Source organism: Heteronotia binoei, chromosome 6, assembly GCF_032191835.1.
Source record: "Heteronotia binoei isolate CCM8104 ecotype False Entrance Well chromosome 6, APGP_CSIRO_Hbin_v1, whole genome shotgun sequence".
In the NCBI taxonomy this organism is placed as follows: Eukaryota; Metazoa; Chordata; class Lepidosauria; order Squamata; family Gekkonidae; genus Heteronotia; species Heteronotia binoei.
In genome coordinates this window covers 95,023,517-95,051,028 of record NC_083228.1, presented here as the reverse complement: position 1 = coordinate 95,051,028, position 27,512 = coordinate 95,023,517, and the positions used below count along the sequence as shown (strand labels likewise).

Here is a 27,512-nt window from a genome sequence, read left to right as displayed (position 1 = left end):
TTGGACATTATCGCTGATAATTATTTTAGAAGCCTTTTGAAGGAAAAACATTTTTAAAGGGAAGTAGAAAGTTGCGACCACCATTTTGGAAGAAATAAAAGCTTTTTTAATATCTGAGCCCAGGAGGCTCTGGGGATGGCGAAATTAGGTTTATTGAAAAGGGCAAGCCTTACTCTCAAACCTGATAATTTAAATTTAACTTGGAGAGGTTAAAATTTTTAATGTTTTTTTAAATGTCAGAGCATAAGTTAACCCATGCAAGGACTGCCTGAATGGAGAAAATGCAAAAGCAATTAGAAGCAGTGGGAGCCAGGATGATGAAAGGGGTGAGAGACATGATAACTGCTTCTAAAAAAGAAATTAGAAAAGACATTGAAGAGCTAAGGAAAGATATAGAAGATCTCAGAAATGAGACTGTGGTAACATCAAAGAAAGTGCAAGAGGTGGAAGAGAGAGTGAAAGCACATGATTCCACCTTGCTAAAAATGCAAGAAAAGGTGGCAATTCATGACTACAAATTGATGGAAACCCAGATACGTCTGAGAGGAGTACATGAGGATGAAGAGACTGATTTGAAAGGATATATAATAAGAATAATTGCAGAATTTTTGGAGAAAGATCCTGAAGGAACTAGAAGCATGTGTGACTATATGTATAGAGTGAACTCACTATATGCCAAGAAAAATAATCTACCAAGATATACGACAAAAGAAATGGTGGGAAAAATCTTGAATAAAAATTTTGAAAAGACATTGATAGTGGGAGGCAGCAGAGTAAGAATCATGAAAGAATTGCCAAGACAAGTGATAAATGACAGAAAAGCATACCAAAAATTGACAAAAAATTACGTGACAATGAAATGAGTTATAGATGGATAATACCTGAAGGTCTGAGCTTTGAGCTGCAAGGAAAAAGGATTACAATTACAAGCAGACAGGAACTGCTTAGGTTTTATGAAGAACAAAAAGAATTTGCACCATGATGGATTACAAATTATTATCTTGAAATGTAAATTCACCACAAAAAAGAAAGGCAACGTTTCATTGAATCAAAAAGCAAAATTGTAATATATTTTGTTTACAAGAAGTGCATATCAAATAAAAGGATTACAAATTTTTATGGAATAAACAATTGGGACTAAAATTTTATTCATTGGCTGAACAGAAGAAAAGGGGAGTGATTTTCTATATTAAACAAGAATTGGAGCTGAAATTAGTGTTTAAAGATAAAGATGAAAGATTTGTAGTGGTAGAAATAATATTAAATGCAAAAAAACTCCGTTGTTATTTGGACTGTATGTACCAAATGGTGCAAAGGATGCTTTTAAAAAAGACATTATACAACAATTTGATGAACTGACTTATGACCAAGTTTTGATAATGGGGGACTTTAATGGAACAATTAAGAACACACTGAATAGGTCTGGGGGTAAAAAAAATAATGAAGGAAAATTGCCAAAGTCTTTCTTTGAATTGATCAAACAAGAAAATTTGGAGAATATATGGAGGAAATTTAATCCTGAAGTGCGGGACTATAAAAATAGCACCATTAGCAGAAAATATGCGAAAAGTTTTGAACGATCCAATTGAAAAAATAGAAATTGAAGTAGCAATTAATGCAATGAAAAATGGAAAAACACCTGGGCCAGATGGATATACAGCTAAATTTTTTAAAACCCTCAAAGAGGAGTTAATTCTTTTGAAAAATTTTGAAAAATTTCCAAAAGAAGATAGAACTATAATTTGGTACTTACTTTCAGCTGCTAGGGCATTATATGTGCAGTTGTGGAAGCAAGAAAAAATACCAGAGAAATGGGATTGGATTATAAAAGTTATGACATGGAGTGAAATGGACAAATTAACAAGATTTTTAAGAGACTATGATTTAGAAGTTTTTAAGATGGAGTGGAAAAAGTTCAGAAGATATGTAAAAAAAGAGTGGAAAATAAAAAGACATTGGACAATTTTTGGTAATGATTAAGTCTTAGAAAAAAGAATATTAATTTTTGTTTTTATTAGTTAAGGGTATCTTTAAACATTAGTACTTTAAATAACACCGGTGGGGGTCAAGTAACGGGGGGATGGGTGGGTAGAAAGTAATATATAGGATAGATAAAAGAAGTTATTAATGATGCAAGAAATATAATTTGTTACCATATGTTACCAAATAAAATTGTTTTAACCGCACTATCTCCTATATCTTCTCCCCCCAAAGCGGACACCCTGTGAGGTGGGTGGGACTGAGAGGGCTCTCACAGCAGCTGCCCTTTCAAGGATAACTATGGCTAACCCAAGGCCATTCCAGAAGGTGCAAGTGGAGGAGTGGGGAATCAAACCCGGTTTTCCCAGATAAGAGTCTGCACACTTAACCACTAAACCAAACTGGCTCTCATGTCTCATGTCTTTCCTGCTGGACTATAATGTGTCCTGGCTGTGGTCAGCATCCTATGTTCTCTGAGGGTTTGGGGTTGAACTTTGCTGATGGGGGTAGGGTGCTTGGTCTTTTATGTTGTATGGGTTTCTATGGGCTATAATGTGGTTTTTGATGGCATAACTTTCTGCTGTGTTGGGACACATCCCACATTGTGGGAACTTAGGGAGCCAGCTAACTCTTGCCATATTCCTGGGTCTGCCCCTTTCCCCACCAGTGTAGCAACTTGCATCAGCATTGCTTTGCAGCATTGCTGCACCCACACCTGACTAGAGTGCAGTGTCAACAGATGCTCCACCAGCACATTTTAGAGAGATGCCACTGCAGCACCTGATCAGCTCCCTGTGCCATTTTGGGCCTTCCGTCCCCACAACAGGATTGTGCTATATGTGTAGTTTGGCCCTTGGATGGGATAACTGTTTCCAGTGGATTATTTAGCTTTCTGCAGTGTGGGACCAGATCTTGAGGGTAACTAAATGGAATTAAAACTAATACAGTTTTGGCATTACTGAGAACTTATTGGTTTAGTTAGTGATTTCAGTGCAGTTTGAATTTCATTCTTTTTGTTTCATAATACTACTTTGCTCATCTGTAGGACTGTAAATACATTCCTGAAGTGCTAGATTTGAGTCCAGTAGCACCTTAGAGACCAACAATATTTATTAGGTATAAACTTTTGAGAGTCAGAGCTCTCTTTGTGAGAGATTCAAAAGTTTATACCCCAAATTCTTGTTCGTCTCTATGGTGCTACTGGACTCACATCTAGCTGTTTTATTCCAGATGAACACGGGTACTCTCTGAAACTTTAGATTCCTGAAATATATTTCTAGATGCTAGCATTTGAAAGCTTTGATTTAACCAGCCATTTTAGGACTTTGTGGCAGCCCTATGGCACATGGTGATGGAACCTGTAAAAAACATGAATAGTTTTATTCATTGAACTTTCTTCTTTATTTCAGGAATCGTGGGGAAAAGAGGATGAGTGCTTTCGAATGTGTGCGCAAAGTCTATCGGTCAGATGGATTTAAAGGTTTTTATAGAGGTATGTCTGCATCCTATGCAGGCATATCAGAGACTGTTATTCACTTTGTTATATATGAGAGTATTAAACGAAGGCTGTTGGAATACAAGTCTGCTTCTGCTATGGATGAGGAGGATGAATCAGTGAAAGAAGCATCGGACTTCGTTGGCATGATGATGGCTGCAGCAACTTCCAAAACCTGTGCCACTTCTATAGCTTATCCACATGGTAAGGAAGGTTTGTTGATGAACCAAAACTTTAAAATATTGGTATTTTCATCAGTTGCAAACAAAGCATACTACAATCATATGTTGGCATTTGGAAAATTGATGCAAGTCACTTACACAAGGGTTGTTTGCCCAACTTGATTGTTGGTATGTGGGTTTCATCTAGCTACCCCACAGCATTGTGATGTCCTCCTCCTGTGTTTTCCCCTTTAGGGATGGGCATAAACTGGCTCATGGACTAAAGTTCATTATGAATTTTAGCCGGTTCATGCTTCATGAGTCAAGTTCATAGCAGGTCATCCAGCATGAACTTTCAAGCTGTTCATGGAGGTTCATGCTGGTTTGTGAGCGGAGACAATTCCAGACAGTCTCCGCTCAATGAATATGTTTACATAACTTCAGAGCAACTACTTGGAGGGCATGTGGAGGAGCTTTCAGGTAAGGTCCCCTGCAACTCTTATGTCTAGCTTGCACAGGATCCTTTCTATACACTCCTGAACCTGTGCTGGTCAAAATGACCACTTATCAAAAGTGTATAGACTGGGTCCTGTGCAAGCTAGAGACACCAAACTCACAGGGCATCTCCATCTGACTTTCTTCTATATGACCTTCAATTTTGGTGAGGACTGAGTTTATGGGGTCCAAGTTATGACACCCCAAAGAAGGTGCCTCCAGGAAAATGCTTTCAGGGGAAATGGCATTTCCATTCTCATTCCTGTTCCCCATTTCTTCTTTCTATCTTTACCAACCTGCTTTGTTGCAATTATTTTGGAAAGATTATACCAAAGTCACAGTAGCACCCATGTGAATAGGGCTGGAAAGATGCAGGCATTCCCTTAAGTGCCATTTTCCTTGTCCAGTTCACTCCCATCATCATGGGTCTTTTTAAAATCAGCAGTTGTGTCATATCATTACAGTGTTATAGCAACCTGGCTCTCTGAATTCCCAGCTTTTAAAAAAAGAAATCTCTAATACTTCTCATTGTGGAGATAAGCCTTTCACATTATGTCCTTACACATTGCATAGAAAAATATCAGAACTAATGATGTGATCCTGTATCACAAAATTTAGAAAAGTCCCGTCCTTGTAAAAGAGGGGAGATAATTTCTGAGGAAGATCAGCCACAAAATGAGCTTACATCTAAATGCTCATCAGCTTACTGCAACTCATTACAAAAGCTATTCTACAGTATCACAAGGATGGGACTCTTCTAAATTTTGCGATATAGGTTCACATTATTAGTTGTGATATTTGTCTATGTAATATGTAAGGACCATTTGTATTTTTATTAGTTTTAAAATACAGTAGCCATAAATCACAGCTGTTGCTGGTTATTAGGCTTTTTATACTGTGATCCAGGTTTGTAGAGACTTAAGGTAAAAACAATGAAAGTGATAGACCAGAGGTTCTCAATCTTACTGAGCTTGTGGACGTTCTTGGTTTTTGAAAGCAATCTGGCAACCATGCTGCAATTTGCAGATGTTGAGAGGTTTTAAGGTGAGTGTCCTCTCTTATAATAAAGTAGCTATTTCCAAATAGGTCTTCTCTGCCAGACATAAAACTGAGTTTTCCTTGGGTCTTCTGAAGTATCTTCTGTTCCGGTGAGATGGAGGAAAGCCAGAATTGGCTCTCTGATTAGGTAAACAGTTGATTTGCTAAAGAAGGAAGTAGGCACCAGTCAGTATAATGGTGGCCACCATGTTGGACGTTACTGAGCTAGATTTTTTTTTTTAAGTTTTGGGAGAAATTTAGAAAAATTAATAGTTTGTTATATGTCAGTTGTCAATTTTAAAAAGCCTCTTGGCGGTGTGGGGGGAGGGAGAATGGCTATTGAGGGGACTGGGTATAGGAATGTGGGCGAGGAACTGCCACCTCAGTGCTGCTATCTGCAGCAGTAATGGAGAAAGCACACACAAGCTCATGTGAATAACCATAGTTTGTCTTCTGAGCTGTCAAGAATGTGCAGGATTCAAAGGCAAGAGAAGGAGGATGGATTTTTATACCACACTTTTTTCTACCTTAAGGAGTCTCAAAGTAGCTTATAATTGCCTTTCCCTTCCTTTCCCCACAGCAGGCACCTTGTGAGGTAGATAGCTGAACCAAGTTCTCAGACAACTGTGTGTGGCCCAAGGTCACCCAGCAGGCTACGTGTGGAGGGACGGAGTGGGGAATCAAACCTGGTTCTCCAGATTAGAGTCTACTGCTCTTAACCACTGCACCATAACCATATATTCAGCAATCTGTGCAGTACACTCTGGTTGAAGAATACTGTAGCAATATGTGTAGCCCTGCTTCCCTTAGCTATGTCAAGTAATTAACAACTTTAACTTTCTTTGCATTGTATTGCTAGGCTTATTAATTTTATGCTGAGTTGTCATATACATTTTTGTGCTGTACTGCTTTGCTCTCCCCACGCACCCCCACCCCAAAAAAGCAATTATTTTAAATTTATAGGCTATGCGTAGTATCATTGATTTCTTGTGGGCACTGGGAACTTAAAACTGAGATCACTATAATGATGTTATAACCTCTTGAGTAACTATGCCCTCTACTTAAACCCAAAACTAACAAAGCCAGAATGTTACCCAGATTTATGGCACTTCACACCTGACCTACGACATCAGTCTGCTTTTTATAACCCTCCAATGTTTTTTCAACAATATTAACTAAGTAACACAGACCCCAACTTGTGATTCTTTTAATCTGCTAAAAACATTCCCATGGTTTCACATACCAGTCACTGCCCACTTATATTAAGAACTGCTGCTTGCCATTCCAGTTTTGTCTGATGAAGTCTGCTAGAGCATACAAAAGCCTACATTCTGAATAAATCTTAGTTGGTCTTAAAGATGCAACTTGTCTACTGCTTTGTTCTTCTGCGGTTAAACATTTTGCTAGGCTGTGGGTTATCAGTGACTCTTCTATTTATTTTTGAAGCTTGTTCTGTAAACTTTTGAACATATAATAGAATATATCTACATATAATATTATATTATATAATATTATAGAATTATATTATATGTGGAAGGAAAAACATTCATCATAAATAATATGATGAATGCCTTAATGCACTTGCCTGAAATAATTTTTTTCTATTTTTTGTGATACCTGTTAGGAGTAATTGCAAATGGATGGCAAAAACCCCCCAGCATCTGAAATAATGAAATAACCATAGTCAAATCAGTTGATCAGAAAATGATCTAGATATTTGGGGTATCTCTTTTTTAAAATATTTTTTCTGCTAAACATCTAGCAAATTACCCTCATTATGCTTTAAATTTCTTCTTAGACCTGCGAAGGCCAGTATCTATAGATGCCATCTATAGACTGTACAGAAAAGCAACTTCTGCCTTTGACCTTCTTGTGCAGTGCTTTTAGAGTAGAACTTACGTGAGAAATGCTTGTGCAAGTAGGTTGCTCTAGTTTAGTCTATTTAGGAATAGATTATTTAAAAAGGACCTACAGCACGGATGCCTGTATATGTAAATGCCAGTTCCTATTGAAGTGGAGCAGGACTCCATACTCAAGACTTACTCCCATACCCAGTATGTGTATAGCTTACAAGATGGGGAAGCATGAGAATCAGTCATAAGATGAGCTGTTGCTCCCAGATACCATTCACCACAGGATGGAACCAGCTGTCTCTTTGGTTTGAGGATGAATTCTACATTATGTAGTTTCAGATACACATAGGACCTAAACATGGTGATGGTAAGAAAGAAGAAATTCTTCACAGTCACAACTGCATCTGCATAGTATTAAATTTTAGAGCTGTTTTGAATAGCAGAGGAGCTGTTCTAACCTTGACCCCTCCTCCCAAGAAGAACAATAATATTCCATTGTGAAAAAATATGAGGCAAAAATCACTTGTATGTGCTCCAACTTGGACATTGGTTTCTATAGTTCAAGTGAAGGATGTCCAAAGCATTGGCTTACCAAGTTTTGATTATTTTTGATCCTTGTCTACCTTCATAGATAACAAGATCACTTGAGGCCAGCATTTTGCTTCCTTGGTCCTTCCCCTCATATTGAACATACGAAGCTACCTTATACTAAATCAGACCCTTGGTCCATCAAAGTCAGTATTGTCTACTCAGACTGGCAGCAGCTCTCCAGGGTCTCAAACTGAGGTTTTTCTCACCTTTTTGCCTGGACCCTTTTTTGGAGATGCCGGGGATTGAACCTGGGACCTTCTGCTTACTAAGCAGATGCTCTGCCACTGAGCCACCGTCCCGCCCTATTGATTGTAAATGCTCTCAGTTCCAATTGGGAATTAATCTAATTCTACCAAGAACATGTGAATATCATTTTAAAATATACTGTGGTAGCTGAATATTGCTCCCTTTTTGTTTATTCATGTTACACATTTGGAAAGGTGTTATCAAAATAAACTTATTTCTTTCTTTTTTTTATGCAGAGGTTGTACGAACAAGGCTACGAGAAGAAGGAACAAAATACAGGTCTTTCTTCCAGACTCTATCTTTGCTTGTGCGAGAAGAAGGCTATGGCTCTTTGTATCGTGGTCTAACAACACATTTGATTAGACAGATTCCAAACACAGCTATAATGATGGCTACCTATGAAGTGGTAGTCTACTTGCTAAATGGATAGCAGTGCTACCAGCTAGCTCTAGGATGGAGGAAGACCAAAAGTTTGCAGTGGACCATGTACTCTTAGAATGGGAGATAGGTGGTTCTCCTATTGAGAAAAAGCAGCTGTGGACAACATGGGAAGCTGGTGGTAGGCAATCATGCTCAGTCATGCTGCCTTATCATATGGTATCTTTAACAATGTGATAATCAGAAGCTACTCCCAAGGGAATGCCTTCAAACGCCTCATATTTCAACGTTTTCTTCAACAGTGTCAACTTTCTTAATGCAGTGCAGTGGGCATCAGGACTTTGTGAGTACAGAGGGTTGTAATGTGTGTTCCGTTGGCAAGGCTACACTTTTGGGTGAGCTTGTGTCAGTTTTGAAGCCGGTTCATAGATCACTTGTATGTGAAACTCAGTTTTGCAGTTAAAAATAAAATGAAAGATTCACATTAAGATGCCCATTTTACTATCTCAGGGGGTCTGACAGAGAGACCTAGGTTTTGCAGGGGGAGGGGCAGTTGGAAAAAGATGGGGGTTTTTTCCTTTTGTTTTTATTGAATTTCCAGTTTCAGTAATAATTGACTCTGGGATTCCTAGTGCTGGAGGGGCACATTGTTTTAACAGCCTTGAGCATTTACTCCCTGTGGGAACACAGCCTTAAGAAGATCCACCTAAAATGGAAACTGATCACATCTCTTCCTCTCTTGGGCACATGAATCCCAATGTTCATAAATCCCCATTGATTTCAATGGAACTTAAACACTTCTGTGTTGTGGATTATAGCCTTGTTGAGTAAGGCAACTGTATCTGCTAGCAAGCTGAATGCTAGGTTTTTGGAGTGTTGAAAGGTTTGGAGTGCCTCTTTAAATCCCTGAGAACCAGTGAAACAGTATGTACTTAAAGGGCAGGCCATCAAGTGTTCAGCCACTCAGCATTACACTAGCTCTGAACAAGCTTTATTGATGGCTTGTTGCTGCACTATTTAATGTAAAACTACGGTAACTAGAGTACCAAAACGCTACTGGGTTTAGGGAATGCATAGAGTTCATTTTTCACCCATGTCAAAATCAAGTGTGACTATTGAGGCGGTGGTATAAATGAGAGAAGAGAAATGGTAGCTGAATACCATAGGTTTTAAGCATCCCCCTGTACTTTGTTTCTTGCTTCATTGTGAAGCACTTTCCAAAAGACTGTAAAAGGGGAATCTTCTGACTTTTTGGAATGTTTGACTGTTGGGAGTAGGTTTTAACTCTTATATAATGTGCTCTGCTACACTGAAAGACAGGTTTTGCTTACTCATACTAGCTATTATTTGTGTGTCTTCCCCCCCCCCAGAAAATTAGTCAAAATAACCTCTTTTTTTCTATCTAGAAGACATCAGTTACACTTTTTGACATCTGTTCTCCAACTACAGCTGTTTTAAACAATGAGGCTGTAACTTTCTAACTAAGTATTACTTAACTAAGTAATGTCTTCAAGAAAGAGGGTTAGTGAATTTATAAGTCTACATTTGTACAATGACTTCATCCTTGCAAATGTACACCTCTGGACTTTGTGACTTAACATTGTCCTTTTTGTTTTACATTTCAGTTAAGTCTTGCCTTGGTAAAACCTTTTAAGCCCATTGACTTTATTGTGTTACTTAGGAATATGCTGAATTTCCACATACTGAACTTAATTTTGGCAGTTTTTCACCCTCTGTCTTCAGTTGGAAACCTTGTTCAAAGGCCACAAAGCTCCTGAGCCTTAAGAATTGTTTCTGTGGGTTGCACAGATGCAGGTATATTGTGAGCTAGAAATGCAGATTATTTTCCAATATTGCTGGAGGCATCCAATTCACAAAGTTTGAAGAATTATTGGGTAGCTTTTCTGTTTGCACTTAGTGCATCCTTCATCCTCTGGCAGGAATATTTATAATGCTTGAAAAATTTAGTACGAAGGGTAATGTTCAGTACTAAAGACTATTCCTTGTTAGGGCCACCTGAGGTTGAGTGAATGCTATCAGATCTTTTCAGGCAGGCAAGGAAACAGTCAAAACTGCTTTTCTCTAATGCTGTGATTACCTGTTATACAAACCTTATTGCAGACTTTCATGTTCATTCAAATATGAATATGAAAACCTACTTTGTGCAGTTACTTACAAAGCAATATGTGGCTGGATTCTTGTGAAAATAAAGCATTGGAAGAGAATGTATAGTACACACTTCTACTAATTTCAGAATCTGGTATACCAAAAAGTAATGGCTTCCATGACCATCACAAGTTAGGGCAGGATTCAAAGCACTACCAAAGGAGTAAAGCTTGACAGAGCAGAACTTATCCACTCCTTCTTTCTTGCTGCAACTCAGTAACCCTCCCACCCCAACTGGATGCATTGTGATAAATGTAATGTTATGTTCTGCAATTTAGAATGGTGTTGCATGTACAAGATGAGAGTTGTTTTTGTTAATTTCCCCCATGTCAATGTCAAGCTACTCTGCAGAGTTCTCTGACCCTCCACCCTGTGAATGGCATTAATGGAACACAGTGTGGGAAGCTGGAAAGACTGATTCAGTGACTGGAGTTATTTTCCTGATCATTTGGCTGCAACCCACTATTGATCAGGTTTCAGTGAAGGGAGAGGTATGCATGGTGAGCAGTTTCTCTGTTGTCCCTACTTGATTTATCTTGGACTGTAATTTTAAAAGTATCTAAAATAGAATTGTTGAAAAACATACTTTTAACTAGAATTTTTGGAAAACATATAAAACAAAATTCAGGGGCGTTGCCACCGGATTTTAGTAGCTTGGGGATTTTGGTTTAGCTGTTTTTGAATCCTAAAACCAGATTATAGGTAACCTCATATTTTTTCCATTTCCATCAGTTGCTTGGAGATAGAAGATTGTTCTCTCCCTCCTCATTACTGTAACTTTTCAGTCTTCATATCTGGCTCGTATTTTTCATGGGATTACTGTTTTTATGTAATAGTTATTTAACCAATTATATGTTTTGAAAACCTCTGAAATGTTTCCCAAAGAAACTGTGTGTAGCTTTCCTCGTATACTAAACAAGGAACAGTTGAAATGTTTCTAATGATAAAATGGGGAGGATCTTCAGTGAACATCATTATAATAAAATAATTTGTTTTTTCTTTCAACTGCAATTTACTTACATTCCAAAGTAAAATATGCTTATAATACAGTAGATAATACAGTAGATATTGAATCACAGCTCCTTGAAAAATCAGCATTTGAGAACTGTTTTGCACACCCTACTTATGCACTGTAATCAGAACTTTGCTGTTGTGTACTTGAAATAGTATATGAACAGTGAATTTAACCAGAAGGTGGCAGCATAACATGCCACAGTAGGAAACATATGTCTTTATAATATTGGCTGTGTTAAACTTTTCCTTTTAACATGTTAGAAACCTGAGAATACTAGTTTAGTGCCATATACATCATGGGAACAAGCCATAGTAGGTTCTCCGTAATGAGCAGATTTTTATCTTTCTACATTTTGTTCCAGTACATAACCAAGGAATAAACTTACTGCACAACTGAGACTGAAAGTTCTGCATCAGAGTTAACTGTGAATGTATCAGCAAGCTTTGCTCTTGGGTATACACTCGTGATCTATGAAGGGTTTTCATTTTTAAACAGTGGCAAACATACATCGCTGCATTTGATTAGGGCACGATTCTTGAATGCCCTGTTTGGAACAGGTGTTTTTATAAGAGTTTTTCTTATCTAGAGTTACGATCGAAGACTGGGATCCAAAAAACTACTTGAGGTTTGCCCAATTGATTTTTTTTCTTTGTAAAAAGCAGACTCTCTAATCATAACACAAGCTGTTTTTGAAACTCTCTATTGTGTGAAAATTGGTTTACCATGTGGGGTGAGTAAGACTTCTGCTTTACAAGGCAATCCAGTAGATACTTGGGCATACAGAACTAGTACGGCTTTTTGAATCCCAGTCTTAGTATTGTTGATACTCCAATACACTCCATGAATTTTCTTGAATCTATGATGTTGACTGACATTTGTTTCTATTATTTCTGTTGGTTTTTATGCTTCCTATTGATAGTTTCATTCCTTTTGATAGTAGCATTTTTTTAAAAAAAATAATTATTTCTACAAATTGGAAACTTCTTCCGTTGTCAAGTTTTTTTTCTTAATTTAACTCTGGAAACAAGCAGCACATTGGCATGTGCCTGTGAAAAATTAAAAACAAATACTTATCTGTCACTCCAAAGACCTGACATTCTGCACTATTTTAGTTTAATTTAAAGCGTCTACATATCCTGCATATGTGAACATAGCTTGATGCCCTAAGGAGTCATAGTTATTTGCCAGGTCCAGTGTTCTACTGCTATTGTGAGGTTTGCTGCTGTTCTTGCATACCATGTAGTTGGCTGTAAAAACAATGTAAACTTTTGTATTTATATTCTGTTGGAAACTTTCGTTTGGACTGCTGAGAGTTAATAAAATGTGCTTATCCAAATCCAGTAGAAATATTTCGAAGGCTATCTTTCATTAAAAGTACTATGTTGTATAATCTTGGAAGTAAGTATACACAACATTGGAGAGATAATTTAACAAATCCAAAATATCCTCATAACTATTTTGCCATATATGTCTTTTTGTCCCCCAGTGGGAACTCAGAGCATTTTACATCATCCTTTCTTCCTCAGATTTATCTTTGTAATAACCCTGGAGGTAGGTTGGACTGACTAGCCCAAGGTCACACCATGACACAGCAAGGATTTAAACCTGGTTCTCTCAGGTTCTAGTTCAGCACTCTAGTTACTACACTGAAGCCATCAGAGCTAACACGGTGCAGTCGTTAGAGTTTTTAAATAGGATCTGGGAGACCTGGATTCAAATCCCCACACTGCCATGGAAGCTTGCTTGGGTGACATACTCTTACCCTAACCTATCTAACGGTTTTTGTGAGAAACAAATGGAGGAGAGGACAACTATGTAAGCTACTTTGGGTTCCCACTGGGGAGAGAGGCTGGATATAAATGAAGTAACTAAATAATAATGCACTCAGGGCAAAACCCTAGGCTGCCCATTATTCATTATAGTACTCCTCCTGGGGACTGATGGGTTATTATGTGTTGGATCAGTCCCCTGAATGTTACTCCTTTTCCATATGCCCTATTGACAAATGGAGTTCCTAACAAAATGTCTTTGACATAGTGAGAATACAAAAATGAAAAAGTAATGCTGTACAGTTGTAATCCATATAATTTAGATTATTCCCCTCCCCTTTTGAAACATTAACTTCCATTAAGAGTACAAAATGCAATGAGCAGAAAGGTCAGATAACTTCACAGATAACTTGCTTGAAGAAGAAGAAGATATTGGATTTATATCCCGCCCTCCACTCCGAAGAGTCTCAGAGCGGCTCACAATCTCCTTTACCTTCCTCCCCCACAACAGACACCCTGTGAGGTGGGCGGGGCTGGAGAGGGCTCTCACAGCAGCTGCCCTTTCAAGGACAACCTCTGCCAGAGCTATGGCTGACCCAAGGCCATGCTAGCAGGTGCAAGTGGAGGAGTGGGGAATCAAACCCGGTTCTCCCAGATAAGAGTCCGCACACTTAACCACTACACCAAACTGGCTTGATTCTCTTAGTGCTCACTTTCCTTTAAACAATTTCTCATCTAGTCTTTTGTACGCTGTTTCCAAAATGTAATTCGTGTGACTCAGGGAATCATTCACATTTTAACACATTTGTAATCAAAGGAAGGACTGGGATGGAGTGGAGGGAATCAAGCCAGTAGTCCCTTCTCATTTGCAATACAAATACAATCTAATCCCTTTGTGAAGTTGCTCAAGGCCCATAAGTTTTTGCTTGTTTTTGAGGACAGAAGTTGACCAAAATAGCTAAAATTTCTGTATCTGAATTTTCCAAATGATAGAATGCCATATTAAAATAGGAATAGAATGCAGTTTGTCTTGGACAAAGGTCTGCCATATACCAAAGGTCTATGGTATATGTATATGCAAAGTCTTCCTGAAAAAACAGTGGTTATACGCCTTGCCAATTTCCCTTTTAAAATTGTGTGCCTGGATTTATACACAAGTCTTACGGAGGTTTTGATAGTGAGGTATATAGTGACTTCGCTTGTTCTGCAGGCAAATCAAATTAACCTTTGGTGTAATCTAACGTTGACTGGAGAAGTTGAAGTTTGTCAATATACACAGAGATGCTGCTAATCTGCTCTTGGAGAATATAATTTATATTGACTTCTGGCAATTTATCTATTTTAGAAAGAAAAATCATACTGTATTTCAGTTGTGCATTCCAAACTAATCAGCCCTAATGATCCTCTTACAAAATCAGTCTTAATTCTTAAGTCTTATATGCTTGCATCTAAAGCACAAATACTCTGTAATACTCTCCTCCTAGTCTTAAATTATAAATGTGCAGGCTAATATATATTAATCCTCTTTTGGGGTATCTCTGGATGTATTATGAGAAACTTATGGTTTACTTAACTTGGGATACTAAGAGTGCTTCTGCTTTATGATATCATCCCAGCTCTGTTCTTAAGAACACACTCAGCTTTGCTGGATCAGATCAGTGGTTCATCTAATCCAGAGGCCAACCAGTTTCCCTAGAGGACCAGATAACAGAACATAGAAGCCAAGACCTTCCCTTAATGCTGCTTCCTGGCACTGAGTTTCAGAGGTTTACTGCCTCTGAATATGGAAGTTCCTTTTATTCATCATGGCTAGTAGCAACCGATAGACCTCCATGAATGGTTCTAATCCCCTTTTTAAACTGCCTGTGTTCATGGCCATCACTGTATCCGCCGGAAATTAATTCCTCGTTTTTAAATTACCCAGTTCCCTTTGCCTGTCTTGAACCTGTTGTCAATGATCTTCTAGGTGCCCTTAAGAGGGCAGAGCAAAGACAAATATCTATCCACTTTCTTACCATGTGCGTAATTTTATAAACTTAATTTTAATCCCCCATAGTTATACTGAAAAAGGAAAGTTGCTCCAACCACATAGCTTGGTTGCCCTTTCCTGTATTTTTACCAGTTCTGCAATGTCTCTCTTGAGCAACCAAAATTGTATGCAGTATTCCAAATGAGACCACCAATGGAGTTTGTCTTTCTCATTGCAATTACACACTGAGTTGACATTTTTATGTTATTTATTGCTATGGTTCCATGATCTCTTTCAAACTTGATCTCAGCCAATTCCAACCCCATCAGTGTATTTTTAAAGTCCCAGGCGGTGGGGTGGGGGGGGGGGGGAGGTTCCAGTGTGACTGCCTAATACTTACCAGCACTGAACTTTTGCCACATTGTTGCCCACCCAGCCATTTCAAAGAGATCCTTCTTTGTTTTCACAATCTTGAATAATTTAGCATTCCCCTCAAACTCTGCCTTTGCTAAAAAGCAAAGGTAGTCTATGCAAGCACAGTGTCATTAGCAACCCATGGGGTGACTCACATCACGTTTTTTTCTTGGCAGACTTTTTATGGGGTGGTTTGCCATTGCCTTTCCCAGTCATCTACACTTTATGCTTTACGCTGCTCACTCCCAATTCCAAATAATTTATGAACAAATTAAATAGCACTGGTCCCAATACCAGTCCTTGTGGAATCCTGCTGCTAACTCCTCTCTGTTGTAAGGTTTGTTTGCTTATATGGTCAAACCTTCCTAGAAACTGCATTGTTGATATCAAATTATATCCTGTATAGCCAGCAAAGATTGTATTAGAATCACCATAATTGCTAGTGGATTATATTGGCAAAGTACATCTTTGAGAAGCCCTTACCCAGCCTTAGCAGTTGCAGTACTAGATCAGATGGATTAAATCCAAACTAAATTGGCAGTTTCCTCTGGTTCCACCTGCCTGCTGTAGACCACAGTCATCCACATGGTGCTCTATCCCTAAGTGTAGCATTTCATAGAGATCAGTGGGCTGTGGTAGAAGAAAGGGAGAAAACATGCATTCTACCATTGGAAGACTTAGTCTAGGTCCAGTCATGGCTTCTCAGGCCTTCATTTAAAGACCTTCCATCTTCAGTGTAATCACAGCTCAAAAGTCAAATGTAGACTGACCAGGGGATCTCTACTGTGAAGCCAGGTAGTCCTTGGATTATTGAAAACCCTATATTGCCCATTTGTTTAGTTTAAACTGTGCACAGTGTATATTGAAACTCGATATCCATTTCTGATTTCTCCCACATCCACATCCATGCTGCCTAGCAACCAGTACAGCCATCTCATATCCCAGTTCCTGGGCAAGAAACCTGATGAAGCCAAGGTTCTTAATAGTCCCATTCTTACCACACATCCTGATTTTATTGTGTAATTCTTTTGGTTGACCTCTTAAGACAGGAGGGTTTTTTGACAGCTAGAACATGATAGAAAAGAGGGAACTGGAGCAAGAAAAAAGAAAGCAGGGATGCCCATTTACCCCTCTGATCACACTGCAATTTTTTTCACAAGTTGTTAGCAAGAAAAATTGCATAACAACTTGGTTCTGCTGTATTCATTTTGCCTCCCTGTCCAGCTTCCAAAGCACAGTATATTTTTGTTTTTACATGCTCTCACTCTGACTCCAGGGAACACTAGCTCAATCCGATCAGTCTTGAGCAGGGAGGGGGGGGCAGGATAAATGCAATGAATGGATTAATGCTGTCAACTAGACAGGCACAAAAGCCAAACAAACACTCTAATGTTGCTCTTAAATGGTGTGTCAGCCCATGATGACTCTTCAGGGCACATAACAAAAGCAAACCAGCAGCGGGACACCTAGCCTGCTGCCATGCAGAATACCTGCCACCGCACGAATAGGAAACTAGCTGAAGTTCTGTGTTTTGCATTATGCTCATATCAGTTTTTTTTATCCACATGAATCCAGCAGTATGAACAAGATGCCCTTCAAAGAGCCACTTAATTTGGAGGAAAAATTTGCTGAGTTAGGGTAGTAGAACCCAAGAAAATAAGCACACACAAAAATGCAGTTGATGTTTTGAAAAGTTCACAGCATCTCTATGAAAGCAGCAGCAGAGGCCCATTCTTTTAAGTTCACCCAGAATCTGTTGGTTATATTTTCTTCTGAAATGGCTAGAATAGCATACATAATCTCCCATTGCTTGTCTTAGCCTCCCAACAATGTTGTCATGTAGACTGTTACAAAGTGACCCAGTGAATTTCATGGCAGAGTGAAGCAATGTTTCCACAGTCTGTGCCCAACCTTCCAATCACTGCAACACATTGGCTCACAAAGACTGTTTGCCTTTATGTTTTCATGGGCAAGCATTTGCTACATCCCTGGGAATCTTAATAGTGCTGGTTGCCATGCTTTCTTCTCCAAGCTGTCCTCTGGAAATCTCTTGCTTATGATTATAGAAGAAACGTTCTATATCCACAGGAATCATTTTCATTTGAAACTTTGGTTGGTTTCATATCATTCACAAACAGCATGATTGTTAACACAACTTCATAAAGTCCCAAAAAGAGTTACTGTAATGAATATTTAAGAGAGAGAGAGTTGTGTAGGTTTTATTCTCATGGAAATAATTTTCGTGACAATTTTACTCAGCTATTTTTGCAGGTATTTGCTTAAACCATTACTCCCTGAAGTGTCTCTCTTCCAGGCCTCTTTAAAAACGTGTATTAATAAAAGGTTGTATGGAATTTATTTCCTACTAGAAATGCTTCCAAGCCTTTTCAGTGATTGAATGACTCACACATTGCTTAGGGGATTTCCAGTCAGATAGATACTGGATATGCTTGAAGGCTTGAGAATGTGGTTTAAATTACTCACAACAAAAATGATCTGTTATGATTACCAAGGCGGTTAGGTAGAGAAAAGTCTGAAAGATGACAGCCGTGTAGTTACACCGTAAGGGTGGTCTAAAATTCTCAAATTCTTCTAATAGATTAAAACTTTAAATGTCTTTTTTGGCAATGGCAAAATATTGGACATGTGTAAAAATATTGAACTTTTAACTTGAGAAAGGAAAATCATGATTCACTGGCCAAGCTCCTACATATTCTGTGCAAATATAATATCCCCTTTCCTTTTATTATGGCTTATTGGGTGGTATAGAGAAATAGTGATTCACTGGCCAAGATCCTACATATTCAATGCAAATTTATATTTGGAATTATCCAGTACCTAAACTGCTGATGAACAGTGTGCATAGTCTAAGGCAGGGGTGGCCAACAGTAGCTCTCCAGAGGTTTTTTGCCTACAACTCCCATCAGCCCCAGCCATTGGCCATGCTGGCTGGGGCTGATGGGAGTAGGCAAAAAACCTCTGGAGAGCTACCGTTGGCCACCCCTGGTCTAAGGTGTATATCAAGTGTGTGCTAGGCAATGTGAATGTCAATGCATGCCCTCTACTATATAAGGCCACTGTATGCAGTTGTTCATAACACATTGCATTATTTGTCGCACACCATTGTTGCCAGATTATGGCTTGTGTCTGCACAGGAGCAAATGTGTGGGTTAGTCTGAATACTCCTTGTGCAACAGACTGATAATCTGTGTAATTACTGTTACTTGTGCTTGAGGCCCATTGCAAACAAATTATTTGTGTTAAGTATCACTTCAGCAATACTTGTACTGGTCAAAAGAAGAGTTGGTATCATTGGATTATATGAATCATGGCTTTTCATTATTTTAAAATTTCTTAAACTGCTTGGCCTGCTTCCTGTTAAATTGGACTGGTAGCACCTCAGATGGCCAGTCCTTACTAAACACATTGTCTAGCACATTCCTGGTTGGCTTAACCTATACACTAAAAGGGTTTTATGTTAAGAGTGAACGTCTTCCTGTGAAAGGATCTTTTAAAACTGCCATGTATGTAAACATTAGAAGGACCATAGTGGCTCCTAAAAGATGGCTAGACTATGAGATTGCCCCTCAAATATTTTATACTCAATCTTTTCCCCTCCCCCCTCCAAGTAGTCCAGTTATAACGCTGGTAGAGAGATGATGTAGAGCTTCCTCCTCTGAGTTGTGGTGTTTTAGATACTAAAATGTATTCATTCTGTAGATTTGATTAAGGTTGGAGGATTACCCACATGGTCCACTCTTCTATGTGTTATCAATGCTTGTTTTCTTGTGTTTGGCATTGTCTTGCTTTTCACCAATATTAGCAACATAAATAACAAAAGTATATAAAATTCCATTTGGAAGAAATGGCTGCAAATATTGTAATACTTGGCTGATGTCAAACAATGTACTTTCTTGTACAAATATTTTTCCTCCAGTGTTAACTGTTCTTTGCCAAGACTGATATATAAAATGAATCCTGAAGTGTTTCACCGGAGTCTGATATATATTTGCAATGGCCCCTGACATAGGATGCAATTCTCTGACTGAACTCTGCCTTATCACATCAGGGACGCACTTGCAACATGTACAGAACATGCAATCATGTGTGTTCATTCTGACAAACCATGGTGTCATAAACCATTGTTTTGAACAGACTATAACAGAGGTGGCTAAACTTTCTTAACATAACACCCACATATAATAAACATCAGATGTTTGAGAGCCACAAGACATGAACAAATATTACACACACATTTTTATTAAAACTCTTAATACTTATATTGCACAGAACGATAAAATATATATTTATGCACTTTATAACATGACCATGCTAGAAGACGATTTTTTTTTTTTAAAAAGTTGGGAACCGAATAACAATCCCCATAAGACCAGCATAGGGAAAGGTTAGGGAATTATTTTTTGGCACCAGTGGAAGCAGGAAACACAAGTACCATAGAAATCACTGCTGTTTGCATCACTATGCATCTCTTTGTCTTGACATCAAGGTTAGTAAATACAGCTCCTATAAGAGTTCTGAAACTAAGACAGGAACCCTGCTCAGCTCTCTTTAATTCTGCCTCCCAATGGCTCCCTCAGCTTCCACTCTTTCCCCACTTTAGGACCAGTTCCTCACTGGCCTTGTCCTGGTCTCACACAGCATTTCTGTCACATTTCGCACAAGCTGCCTTGGGGCTGCCACTTGCCCTGCCTCTTTTCTGTGGCAATGAAAACCAAAAGGGGAGAATCATGGGGAAATAGCAAACAGGAAAATACTATGATTTAGTAATGAAAACCATAAAAGTATATTAATAGGAGTGTTTTCATTACTAAATCATGGTATTTTCCTGTTTCCCTTCTTTTCTGTGGGAAGCAAGATCCTCTGAAAACCAGTTTCTACTTGCCGCGGGAAAGAGGCAGGCTGAGTGGCAGCCCTGGGGCAGCTTGTGCAAAATCTGATGGAAGTGCCATAGAGTAGTATGAAACTGGGACAAGGCTAGTGGGGAATCATCATAGGTCTCTGGGTGACATCTGTGGTGGAGAAGAGCTTGCAAGCCTGCCTATTTCTCCCTCCTTCCCTACTTCACACATGGTGGAGATAGTCACGGTCAGCACTCAGAAGCTGACTGAGATCCCGTTGCTAAGCATAGTTACTTGAGAGTAAGCCTGCGTTAAGGTCCTCCTTGACTTCTGAGAGCCACACAATATGTGTGAAAGAGCCATATGTGACTCCCGAGCAGCGGTTTGGCCACCCCTGGGTTTTAAGAAGGGGGTAACCAAGGTCACGCTGTTCACTTCATCTGTGACAACTAAGAGCTCCATCAGGTAATTACCTTGTCTCTGTATGTGTTTGTTGCTTTATTCTCTAGCCTTTTCTAGGGAGTCAGTGTGGGATTGAGCTAATTGCTTGTTATCTGCCTGCTGTTGAATAAACACTGCTTTGGAGATAAGAACCTGTTTCTGCAAATCTCTGGGAAGCAGAAGAGAGTGTGGAGAAAGCTTTCAACAGGGTTGGTCCAGCTGTTCTTGCAGAATGGTCTGATCCACCATTCCACGAAAGGCTGCAGCTGCGTGATTAGATCCTTAGAATATTCCTCACAGAGCCTCATATCTTAACTTTAACATGTTAACATAGAAACTGCTCTCTGCAGGCCACCTTGTGAAGCAGGACAGGGCCTAAAGATGCCTAACCAATGCTTAACCAATCCCCATTTATAAAAATCAAATGGGGGGGGGGGCAGAATACCTAAAGCAGGGGTGGCCAATGGTAGCTTTCCAGATTTTTTTTTGCCTACAACTCCCATCAGTCCCAGCCAGCATGGCCAATGGCTGGGGCTGATGGGAGTTGTAGGCAAAAACATCTGGAGAGCTACAGTTGGCCACCCCTGACCTAAAGCATTGCCTTCCGGTATGATTATGTCACTTCCAGGTTGGTACTGGACCTGAAATCACATGCTAGCATGACATTGGCACATATCGTGGCCCCTTTTACCCTTCTCCTGGCTTGTGAAGTATTGGGATGGCTAGAGAAAACAAAAACCTGACTGCTACATACTAGAAATACACATAATAACATCATTTCGGAGATTCAACATATTACTAAAAAGGCAGTAGATTTTCCTGTCCCACATCAAAAGCTTTCAAGAGAGATTCTGCTTGAGTGGGCTTAGAACAATGTCTCTCTCTTTGCCAGAATCAAAACTACTTTATCTTCAAACACATCTGCCCTTTTCCTTCAACTGAGATGAAAGGACACCTCCTTCAAGCCTCAGTGAGTGCTCAGACAGCCATTTATTAAGGCCCATTAAGGATATAAGTCCTTAAATATCACCATTACTTTTGTTATGGGCACTAGTTTCCTCTAGTCATCCTACTTTAGGCCAAGCCCATAGGAGAGCCTCATTCCTCCAAACTCACAGCGATATAGTTCCCATTGTATAGGTAGGGAATTGAGGCTGAGAGAAATCAATTTGCTCAAGGTTGCTCAGAAACCTGATTGATGCAGAATCCTGATGAGATGTGTATGTATGCTTAGCTTGTGACAGCTGCAAGTTTTCAACCAGCCTGCTCAGATTCCCAGCTACACTGCTATAGGTGAACCATTTGTAAAGGTAAGAGGTAAAGGTAGTCCCCTGTGCAAGCACCAGCTGTTTCCGACTGGGGCGATGTCACATCACGACATTTTCATGGCAGACTTTTTACGGGGTGGTTTGCCGCTGTCTTCCCCAGTCATCTACACTTTCTCCCCAGCAAGTTGGGTAGTAATTTTACCGACCTCAGAAGGATGGAAGGCTGAGTCAACCTTGAGCTGGCTACCTGAACCCAGCTTCCACCAGGATCAAACTCAGGTCATGAGCAAAGATCTTGGGCTGCAGTACTGCAGCTTTACCACTCTGCGCCATGGGGCTCCTCAATTTGTGAGCATTCCAAAATAAGTTCATAGACTAGTTTTTCCAGACCTTACTGAAATACACCTAAGAGCCAAACTGAGGCAGTTGCTAGTCAGTGACATCTGGACCTTGCTGATAAAAGGAAGTATACAATTTACAAATTCTTAATCAGTTTTTGTCATTTGATTATAGACATACAGAATAAAGAAATAATTTTTTTTTTAATTTAAAGTTATGCACACTTTGAAAGTACACATTGCATTATAGTCCTTCCCTATTCAATCAATGAGAGTTTTGTCACCCAATTTCTACAGGACCATACTAACATACCAATGTGTATGATATTTTTGCATCTCACTGCAAAAGTTAACTTGTCATGCACTTGCACTAACATAAGTAGTATCACTAAAAATTTCCCCCTATTGTCCATTTTTTTGCTTCAGAGGAAATTGTCTGCTTGCCTTGTTTCTGAAAAAGTTCAGTACATTTTTTTCACACAGTCGTAAAGTAGCATAGAAGCAGCATGTGACAATAGCAAGAAACTCATCCTAAGTTCAAGGTATTGTGCCCCCCTTAACTCTTCCCTGTCATATCTTGATAGACCTCCATCCATGATAGTCACTCCTCCAGAATCACCTTTTCTGATCACTAAAACAATTACATTCTTTCTATTCCTTAATGTCCCTTATATCTAGTACTAGCTTTCCAGAACACTTGCCTGATACCACCCCTTTTATCACCTCCATCAAATATCTCTCCAAAGCCTCTCTTTTCCCATTAAACCTTTGACAGATATCCTTTTCAACAAAATATAGTCTTCCTGAGTACCTGTAACTAGAACAAAAAAAGTCATTCTCTGTGAATGGAAGGCCTTGAATCCACAGGCTCTCTTGGGTCCAGCTCACTCTCTTTCCCTACCCTTAATCTCTCTTCCTATGTTACATCCCCAGAATCAAACTTTAGATTGTAAGGAATTTGGCATAGAGACATGCCAAAGCCTATGGATAATATTATATAAATAACATTTAAAAACTAGATCTTGGTATAATCAGCTTGATACAATGAATTTGTTAGCTTTTGTGGTGGTGATTAAAAAAAAAGAACAGGCTGCTTAAAGCATCACCTGGAGTCAGCCAGCAACTGATTAAAGAGGGTCACCTAGCCCAAGGAAACAATCATGCCAGGTTAGACCCAGGTGCAGGGGCAATTGAGTTAATGGGGAGTGGTAGATTATTGGGCCCTCAAGGGCAGAGGAGGCAGGACAAAGCCAGAAGTGAGAAATAAAAGGGCTCCATGGGCAGACTGCGGATGAGGCAGTACAGTGCTAAGGTAGCATGCTGAGTGCTGTTCCTGGGGAGGAAAGGAAGGCTCTTTAGTGTACAGCTGCTGTCCTGTTGACCCTCAGGTCTGAGGCCCAAGTAGAACTAGTGGGGAGAACATTAGCAGAGTGGGTGGGGGATGAATTCTCACAAGGGGACACTCGCATGAGTGAAGAAAAAAATGTGGGGTTTTTTAGAAACTGAAAAATTCAGTGCATCCCCCACCCCCAAAGTTACCTAACTTTTGAAGAGATTATTGATATTGCATTTGCCACAATTACAAATTTGTTCAAGTGCCGGAATATCCTGTCATCGGGAAAGTTTATCTGTTCCATATACAACATTTTATGTGTATTATGTTTTTAAACATTTTGCACCCTGATTCAAAATATACCTTGGCAGATTAAGGTTTGACTTAAATCTGACCCTGCTGAAGCATTTCCAATGTAGGACTTTATGCTCACACAGTATTTCACCTAACCTGGCTGGCTATTTGTGCAAAGCAACTGCACATGATGCTGTTTTGTACACAGGTGGAGTCCCACCTGAAAGTGCTTTGGTCTTAGTAGCATTATTACAATTAAATGCAATATATGTGATGAAAAACATATGTAGAAAGTGTCCTTAAGGAACCAGAGGCAAAAGATTTCACTTCATGCTATTCACATAGCTACAGGTTTGTTTCCTATACTGTTTCATGAAGGTGTCAGTTCCCTCAGTCAGAAAAATAACTGCAGGGTAAGCATTAATCTGTCTAAAATTAAAGCATTCTGTTCATCAAAGCAATTTCTTATTTTAATGGGATTTTTTTTTCCTCCCAGGTAAACTGGAGCAAAAGAATTGCCTTACACTTATTTCTTAAGATTTGTGAATGATTTTGCATGGATTGTGGAGGGTGTTGGCTGCAGAATATCATGAGGTGGTCTTCTGTAATGGAGTATCATTCTCAATTTTGAGTATAGTGCGTAGGCAATTTTGTTGATTACATTAAATCCCATTTATTGTTGCCTTTGCCATCTTGTGCTTGTTTACATATTATTTCACATTCCCCTGTGGCATGCACCACAGAATGCATTAGTCCATTAACCACTATTAAACCACAATATTAGTCCATTAACCACTATTAAAATAACCTTGTACATCCCTGATATTCTCTATCGTATGAATTTAAAATCACTGGAGAGACCTGGGGGCCAGAACTAGCCATTTTTGGCCCCAATTCAAATGTGTGCTTATACAGCAATTTACACTGTGCATGTAAAAATACCAAATTATCATTCATATCTATCAGCTGTTTGGAGTGGGGGGAAGCTGGAATCCAGCTATGTAGTCTAGCTCCCAAACAGCTGGTCAGTGCTGCAGGTTATAATCTGAATAAAGCTAGATCAGATGAAAAAGTATGTACCTGCTTCTCTATGAGGTTCCTTGTTAAGACAGAAGTATGTACTTAGCCTGATGCTTAGCAGGCATGACTTCTCACTGGAGTAGGGCATCTGAGGAAAAGATTTAAGTATGCACTGAACAGTTCCACTGAAATCAAGAAGGGGGGAAATCACAACATTGGCTGACTCAGACCCAACTTAATTTCAGCAGTTCTTCGAAGGATTGTAAATGTTGCCCTCTTCCTCACCCACGAATAAATGTTTTAATGTGACTACTGCATAGTCAGTTAAAACCAATTCCAAGTCATCTTATTTTTGTTTTTGGATTGACAGAAGAAGCATTCTGTCCCACTAACAGATACACACTGACACAAAACTGAGGCTAGTGGGCTATTCAAAATTTGCATAGTAATAACGATAGCATTTCCTTGGGCATTATTTGTTGAAATGCAATGAATTATTTGAAAACAGTTTGAATAATCAGCCAATTCTTTCATCTGATAGTTATCAAGTAGCACAGATGGCTAAGCTTTTATGCACCCACGGCAATTAACTTGGATTGTGTCTACTGTAGATCTCATTAGATTTGCTGGCTGTTATGAATGACATGCACACTTTACAAAAAGGAGATGGTGTTTTTTTGGTTAAGCAGGCAGCACAATGCAATTAAACTATAAACATATTATCCATTTACATTGGCAGCAGATTCTTGGCTTGATTCTTCCTTCCTCTAGGAACTCATTTTAATGTGGTGATTCCACTGGGATTCAGTAATATCACCAAGTTTGTGTATTGGAGGAGTTCATATTTTGCCTCAAACCTTGTTTCGAATGAATATGTTTGTTTTCTGTCAAGGGAAGTCTTGCCTCACCGACTTTTTAGATTACCTGGGTGTTTCAGGAAATACATACGGGGCTAATCCAACATGTATCATTTATCTGGAGTAATGAACATTTTTTTTTCAAAGTCTCTTACCAAAAGTTCTTGAGTAAAGTTCACAGAATCGTACAGTTGAAAGGGAGCTCCAGGGTCACCTAGTCCAATCCCCTACACAATGCAGGAAATTCACAAGTACCTTCCCCTGCCCTCCTCATGATCTGCTTAAGTTACAGAATCAGCATTGCTGTCAGATGGCCATTGAGCCCTGCATAAAAACCTCAGAAGAAGGAGAGCCCACCACCTCCCAAGGAAACTTGTTCCATTGAGGAACTGCTCTGTCAGGAAGTTCTTCCTGACGTTTTGTTGAACACTCTTTTGATTTAATTGCAACCCGTTGGTTCTGGTCTGACATTCTGGGGCAACAGAAAACAACTCCACACCATCCTCTATATGATAGCCCTTCAAGTACTTGAAAACGGTGACTGTATCACCTCTCTGTTGTTTCCTCTTCAAGCTAAACATACCCAGCTCCCTCAGCCTTTCCTCATAGGACGTTGTCTCCAGACCCCTCATTTTTGTTGCCCTCCACTGGATACATTCCAGGTTGTCTATATCCTTCTGAAATTGTGGTGCCTAAACTGAACACAATACTCTAGGTGAGGTCTAAGCAGCACAAAGTAAAGTGAAGCCATCACTTTGCACAATCTGGACACTATAGTTCTGTTGATACAGCCCAAAACTGCATTTGCCTCCTATTAAAGCACACGTAATTTGCAGTTTGTCTCCTCTGTGCCTGCTTTGTCATTATGTATCAATGAAGTGACCTACGACTCCCACAAGGCAGCCCTGTTTTTAGATTTAATGACCAAGCCAGGAAGCCAAAAGGGACACAAAGAAGAACATGCCTCAGATCTGTAAGTCATTATACAATGTTAATTGTGTGTGTTTTAAGAATGCAGTGAACAGCAGATGGGATGATGGCAGCTGGATCTGCAGTAAAGCAAATAAATCAAACATATACAACCCTGTTTTAGGACAATCATTCATGTTCAAACAGTAGAAACAAAGAGGAACAGTTGAATGTTAGACTGTGCTGATCACAACATTTGGACAAATGCTGAACAAAATCAGTGGATAATTGAGTACAATAGTTCTTGTGTGGAACAGGAAATATATGATAGGGGGGAAAATCTCAAAATGGAGGGAAGTAAGTAGAATATCTCAAAGATTTATTGTTCTGGGATTGATGCTAGTTAACATTAATATATGATGAGCAGTGAGGACACCAAGCTTGTGAATGACCAGATTATGTAGAATGACAAGTAACTAAGCAGACTGAAGATCCCAAAAAATCCTTTTTCCAGATGAAGTCAATGGCCAAGAAGTTCAAATGAGATTATAAATTAAAAATGTGCACAGTGTGGCAATAAAACATTTTCAATATCACATAAACATATTTAGCACCATAGACAA

General features: G+C 39.2%; 1 protein-coding gene across 2 annotated transcripts in view; it reads left to right on the top strand.

The window, feature by feature from the left end:
• SLC25A36 (solute carrier family 25 member 36) overlaps nucleotides 1-8,725 on the top strand; it is a 41,882-nt gene extending 33,157 nt beyond the window's left edge. For both annotated transcript variants that reach the window (XM_060242178.1, XM_060242179.1), the window contains exons 6-7: nucleotides 3,390-3,679; nucleotides 8,096-8,725. In XM_060242178.1, coding sequence (XP_060098161.1) covers nucleotides 3,390-3,679; nucleotides 8,096-8,289 — 484 coding nt within the window. In that variant the 3' untranslated portion in view covers nucleotides 8,290-8,725. The remainder of the gene's footprint in view (nucleotides 1-3,389; nucleotides 3,680-8,095) is intronic.
• Nucleotides 8,726-27,512: the final 18,787 nt, after the last annotated feature.